This window comes from Arachis ipaensis, chromosome B3 (assembly GCF_059453495.1).
Source record: "Arachis ipaensis isolate K30076 ecotype BB chromosome B3, ASM5945349v1, whole genome shotgun sequence".
Classification (NCBI taxonomy): Eukaryota; Viridiplantae; Streptophyta; class Magnoliopsida; order Fabales; family Fabaceae; genus Arachis; species Arachis ipaensis.
The window spans coordinates 30,957,238-30,963,390 of record NC_142438.1 but is presented as its reverse complement, the minus strand read 5'-3'; the positions used below and the strand labels follow the sequence as shown (position 1 = coordinate 30,963,390).

The following is a 6,153-nucleotide window of genomic DNA, read 5'->3' as shown; positions in this document are numbered from 1 at the left end:
CATGAAAGTAACGGTTTTAGAAAAATAGTTTCAAATAAACGATTAAAAGAACAAATAGATTTAGGGCAGTTTCCGTAAATTGAAACATGATGCAAAAGACATGTCAAACCTTGAAGCTGCCCACAAAAACCACATTTAGGCCGGGTGAAATTGAGCTCTCTCACACTATTTTGCTGAGAACCCATTGGAACGGCCATCAACATGAACCACAAATCAAAACATATACATAAGACTAGAAAAATACAGCACACTTATATTACAATATGAATGTGTAAATCCCTTCTACCATGTCGCATATTAGAAGCCAGCCAATCTAACTGCAGACGGAAGGGAATTTAGGGTTTTAATTTATGCCCGCAACGGAACACAGGAGCCAATGCTGAATCAGAGCCGCCTGGTTCTTTCAAAGGCACTTTAAAACCCTTGTTAAGATTACAGTGTGCTTTTATAGGCAGTAGTGAGAAGAAAGGGTTCGGTATGAAATGTCTATCTTACCCTTCTTATTTTAATTAAATTATTAATAAATTAATTATATATATACTAAGAATTTAAAAACTCCTATCAATAATAATATTAACATATACTCTAATGATGTCTATTAACTAATACTTTTATTATTAATTTAACGGGGATTATTTTCAAGTTGAAATTAATCATGTTAAAACTTGGCAAAATATGCTTCAAAGGTAAAAAAAATTTATTAGACTAACTTGATTAAATTTACCAAAATAATTTGATCATATGTAACATTATTGAGAAAAGAAACTAACCAAATTTTAAAATAAAAAATTTAAATAAACTTAAATAAAGTTATTCCTATAAATATATAAATTAAGTGCTATTATTAACAGGAAATTTTACCCGAACAAACTTTTAAAATTATTCCCAAAAGAAAATATTCACATTATATCTAGTATATCTAAATAAATTTGCGAAACTATGCATATTTCCCCAAAAGAAATCAAGAAAGCTAAACATATCAAAACAACATAATCAAATTAAGGCAAACTTACTCATAACCATTCAACTTGAAAATAACATTCATAAGCATAGGTGCATATTAAATTTTAAAGTTACTAATGCTTAGTCAATCATCAAAAGATTAAACAAACTTAAAATTGTGTTGAGAAATTCAAATGGTCTAGAGATCACTATTGTGTCTGTTTATAAAATAATTGAAAAAGTTCAAAGACTTAAAATTTGTTGAGAAATTCAAAAATTTAATCATTTTGGTTCAAAAACCCTTTTCTATCTTTGAAATATAGTTCTATGATATATTATAGTTGTCTGACACTTTCTTTCAAAAGTAGAGAACTTAATTTTAAACTCAATTTTAAATAATTTTCTCATATGCAAGCTAACACCTAAATTTGTTTTCAATGAATTTTAAATTAGATATTTTAGTTTTTAACCGATTTTCATTCTCTATAGTTTCTTAAAAATTATTCCCATAAAATAAAATAGTCTCTTAATCACTTTCAATCAAATTTTTAATATATATATGTTAAATAAATAAATGCATAACAAATTTTATTATAAGATTATTAAGTCTAAAAAATATCATTATAAGACGAATCAGGATTCGGGAATAATACTAAAAAACTTTTAAAAAAATAATAATTTATTGAAAAATAAAGGGTCCAACTAAAATTCTTTTAGGATCGATTTTATAGTTTTCTTTTAATTTCCTAATATCCTTTACCAGGGATGCCAATAAACCTGCTATGGTGCAGAACGATAGCAGCTTAAACATTCTAGGACAACAAGGAAAAATTGAAACTCATAACGAATGATTACAGATTGAAAGAAATTAGGAGCATAGCCAGCACATAACTAAAGCACATAATTGCATTGCATTACGAGACCGAAATCTTCATAAAACCAAACAGTGACAGTGTAAACTTTTGCATAAAGAAGGAACTTAGAGCATAACAGGTGGCTTGTTGATAAAACCAACACCAAAACGTGATTGTCTTCTTGTGTGGCATGGATCACTGACTTTATCGTATACAATAGATAAATTTGAGCTGCCAACTTTTCTAGAATAGCAAGCTTCTTCGTTGCTTATGTAGCTGTAATCCTGCTTATTTTTGCCTTGTCCCACAAGGACCAAATTATTTTTAACAAGAATTTTACCCTGGCCTTCTTGAACATTCTTGAGAGAGCTCTTTGATAAACCCAAATCTGAAGTCTTCCACTTGTTCTCATAGAATCCAAGAGTAACATTTGTAAGAGATAAAAAAGTATCATGGCCCTGATCCGTGTCGTCTTGGTTCACGTAAACGATAAATGTTCTGAAGGTTTCATCAATAAAATTATGAGACTGTGATGGAGATTCGGAATGAACGCTGTTGTTGAAAGAGATTGTTTGATTCACAGTCTCTTTGTTACCATCGTTCCCCATTTCCATGGAATTGTTGTAAATGAAGTCTTGAACCAAAGTGGTTGTGATGTTACCATAGGAGGATCTCACCCACCCAGTAGACGAAATCGACCTGCTTGTTTTTGTTAAAAAAGTTCCATTCGGTCCACTGAAGTCTGATACCAAATGTTCAACCAAGGGATTAGCAATGTAATTGAGCACTTTCCCCTCTGTTCTACTGCTTTTACTGTCCAACCAAAGATGCAAATTCGCATCTATATACCAAACATTCACAGCATTAGTCACACTGAATCCGAATGAGTGAATCTTCCCATCTAAAATAGTCCCCAAGAAGGGCGTAATTTCGATATCATAGGTTGGAAGATCAAACGAGCCAATCCCAGTAATGGGTCTCCACATGAGGGGATTAACACCTCCGGTGAAAATCACAGTGAATGGCCAAACTGATCCAACAAGATTATCATCAAGAGTAACCAGCACCTCCCTAAAGGGTCCGTTCACTAACGAAAGATTATTCGCATCGGAATAATCATTGGGAGGATTAGTATACCAAAACTCATCATTCTCATGAAAAGATACATAAACCTCAAGCACAGCCCTGTAAGCATTCTGGGGGATCTTGAAATTCTTCAAACCAACATCAGTGGAATTCTGGATTTGAAACCACAATCCGCCATTCAACGGAAGCTTCTTTGAAACAGGTAAGATCAGATCTGCAGGGGAACCGTTCCCAAAGGCTAAATTTCCAGATTTGGATTCATGTTCATCAGGGTAAAAGTGAATAGAGATATCAACATGGTACACCCCAGTGTATGTTTTGTCAACAAGATTTCCCATATAAACAGCAAGGGTTTGACCACTTTGCAGTAACAAAGAATGGTACCTTGTGATGTCTTTCTTGACGGTCCAAACAATGCCGGTGGGCGTAGGCTCAGCCGTGCAGCTCCGGAGAAGCTCAACGCCGCCGAGCCAAACGCCGAAAATGCGGTCGAACTGCCTTCCTTTACACGTGGCCTTCCACTCAAAGACGATTTTCGAGAACTTCTGAGAAGGGCAATCAGAGGGAGGCGTGTAATTTGCAAGAACGGGTGGTCTGCCATATGTGTCAGCGAAGTCATGGCTTAGAACAAGGTATGAGCAGGGTTTTGTTTTGGGGAGTTCAATGGGTTTTGTCACCTCGAAGTACTCGATTGGTTGTTCAGTCTTAGAGTCGTCGGCCAGTGTGGCTTGAGAAACCGAATCTGAAGTGAGTTGCTTCATTTTGTAGAGATTTGAAGCTGAAGTTGGGTGTTGAAGAAGGAAATTCGGCAACACGAAGAGGAAGAACAAGAGGAACACGGCATTATTGGCCATGATGATATTGGTTTGGTGATTTGCGATGATAGTAATGCCCCTCCTTGTTACTCTCGGGGAGGAAGAAACAAAAAACTTGTATAACACAAGAAATGCTGAAGCTCCCAGCTTTTCTTAAATAAAGGATTCAGTTAAGTGTACAACCTTTAATTGACATCATTCTGACCAAGGTTACGAGAACCGGACCGGTCAATAAACCGGTGAGGTCACTGGTTCACTGGTTTATTGGTTCGACCGGGGTTCAACCGGGGTTCAACCGGTTTAATAAAATATTAAATAAAATTATTAAAAAACCTGAAAATAATTTTAAATATATAAATTCAATAATTTCTAACTTAATAAAATTTAAAATTTCACATAATAAACTATCCATAACTTAATATTAGAGGTTCACAAACAACTTCAAACATCAACGTTTATAACTAAACAAAAAAAAACGCACATAATGACAAACCCATAATGTTCTACATTCAAAAGAAACAATTACTAGCAAGTTTTCAACTAATCAAAGGTGCAACTCATCAAAAATCATAATTATCATTAAGTGTTTCAATATCTCCATCATAAACAGGTAATCCAAAGCCACCATCATTAGAAGTACCATCAAAAGAAGTTGTATTTGAAAAATCAGCTACATTAGGCAAAGATATTTGAAATCGCTGTTCTGACCAAAGATATTTGAAAAGCCTGTAACATTGATACTGGTTCTCGCTCCCTGTTGACATGATGATTGTTCACAACAAATTCAAGAAAATTATCAACCATATCTCTGACGTTATCCTGCATGCATTTTTTTTTTAAAAAAAATAGTAAGTGTTAAAATACCATCATATTCAGTCTTATAATAGACCTTACATTGACATGTACAAACACTCCCAAAAAAAAAAAAAAACAAAAGAAGCTACCAAATTCATTGGTAGTCCAGAGATGAAGGCCATTCTTTACTAAATGCAGGAAGCAGGATTGAATTAGAAGAACTGTGTGCAACATTAATTTAGATGGCCAAAACTACACTGAATTAAACAACAAAAAATTGGAAGATTTGAAAAAGTTCATTATAACAAATTGTTAATTTCATTGATATCTGCTCTTCTCTTTAATAAAATTCCTTTTCAATCCAAAACGGAAATGTTGCAATCTTATTACAGTAAAGGGACCAGCAGAGAGCAAAATATTGTCATACTTCACTATAAATTCATGAAGCCACCAAACAAACAAATAACCTCAAAAAATGAAAAATCAAAATCAAAATCGAACAAATAAAGCAGCAAACAAATTCATGAACAAATAACCTCAGAATCATGAAGCCAGCAAACAAACAAATAATGAAGCCAGTAAACAAAATCATGAACAGAACATGAAAATCAGAAGGCAGCAACAAAATCAAGCACAGAACATGAAAATCAGAAGGCAGCAAATAAAAAAACAAAATCGAAGCACAGAAAATCAAAATCAGAAGGCAGCAACTAAATCAAAATCGCAGACAAATAAATCATAAAATCAAGCACATAAAATCAGAAGGAGGCGAGCTCATAAGTCAAAATCAGAAGGCAGCAAATAGATCAAGAACAGAGTATTACCAAGGAGGAGGCGAGTAACGGCGAGGAGGCGAGCTCGGACGACCGAGGAGGAGGCGAGCTCGGCGACGACCAAGGAGTTGGCGAGCTCGGCAACGACGGTGGTGGTTGCGGTGGTCGCTGCTGTGGCTGCTCGATTGGTGGTGGTGGGCTGGTGGGTATGCGACTGCGAAGAGGGCTGATGGCTGTGTGTGACTGGGTGGTGAACTGTGCTTCGGTGATTTCTGGAGCGTGGTGATTTCTGGAAACTGATTAGGGGATTTAGGGCTCGGCCAGAAGCAGGACGGGGTGGTGGCTCGGTGGTGAACTGCTGTGGGTGAAGAATGGTTTCTGGAAACTGGAAAGGGGAAATCACTGGAAACTGATTGTGATTATTAGGGATTTAGGGTTACGCGTTTTGCTTTTGCCGTTTTCTCTTTTTTTTTTTTTTTTTTTTTTAAATAGGCCAAAACGACGTCGTTTAGCCTTTCTGATTTCAAACCAAAAAACCGTAAAAAAACCGGACGGTTCTCCCGGTTCACCGGTTAACCGCCGGTTTGACCGGTTCTTTTACCGGTTTTTTGCCAGACGGTTTTTAATGTTACCCGGACCGGCTAGATGACCGGTTCCCGGTTTTTCCGGTTGAACCGGCCGGTCCGGTTCGGTTTTCAGAACCATGATTCTGACCCTAGTATAACAAATAGTGTCTTTAGGATAATATTTCACTCTTTAAATCTCTCTTCAAATCAAATCAAAATCAAAATTTTAAATTTCAAAATTAACCATTCAAATTTCAAGCAAGTACGATAATATTGTGTTCAATTTGAAAAATTAAAATTGAACGTAAACAGAAATCCTAAA

General features: G+C 35.4%; 1 protein-coding gene across 1 annotated transcript; it reads right to left on the bottom strand.

Annotated features, from left to right (window-relative positions):
• Nucleotides 1-1,769: 1,769 nt before the first annotated feature.
• On the bottom strand, nucleotides 1,770-3,897 carry LOC107630056 (Peptide-N4-(N-acetyl-beta-glucosaminyl)asparagine amidase A protein). The gene has a single exon (XM_088510032.1). It carries the CDS (start codon nucleotides 3,734-3,736, stop codon nucleotides 1,922-1,924), a length of 1,815 nt encoding a protein of 604 aa, XP_088366158.1. The 5' UTR covers nucleotides 3,737-3,897; the 3' UTR covers nucleotides 1,770-1,921.
• Nucleotides 3,898-6,153: the final 2,256 nt, after the last annotated feature.

Coding starts and splice junctions, on each gene's coding strand:
- LOC107630056 (XM_088510032.1), bottom strand. CDS start 3,736: ATGGCCAATAATGCCGTGTTCCTCTTGTTCTTCCTCTTCGTGTTGCCG.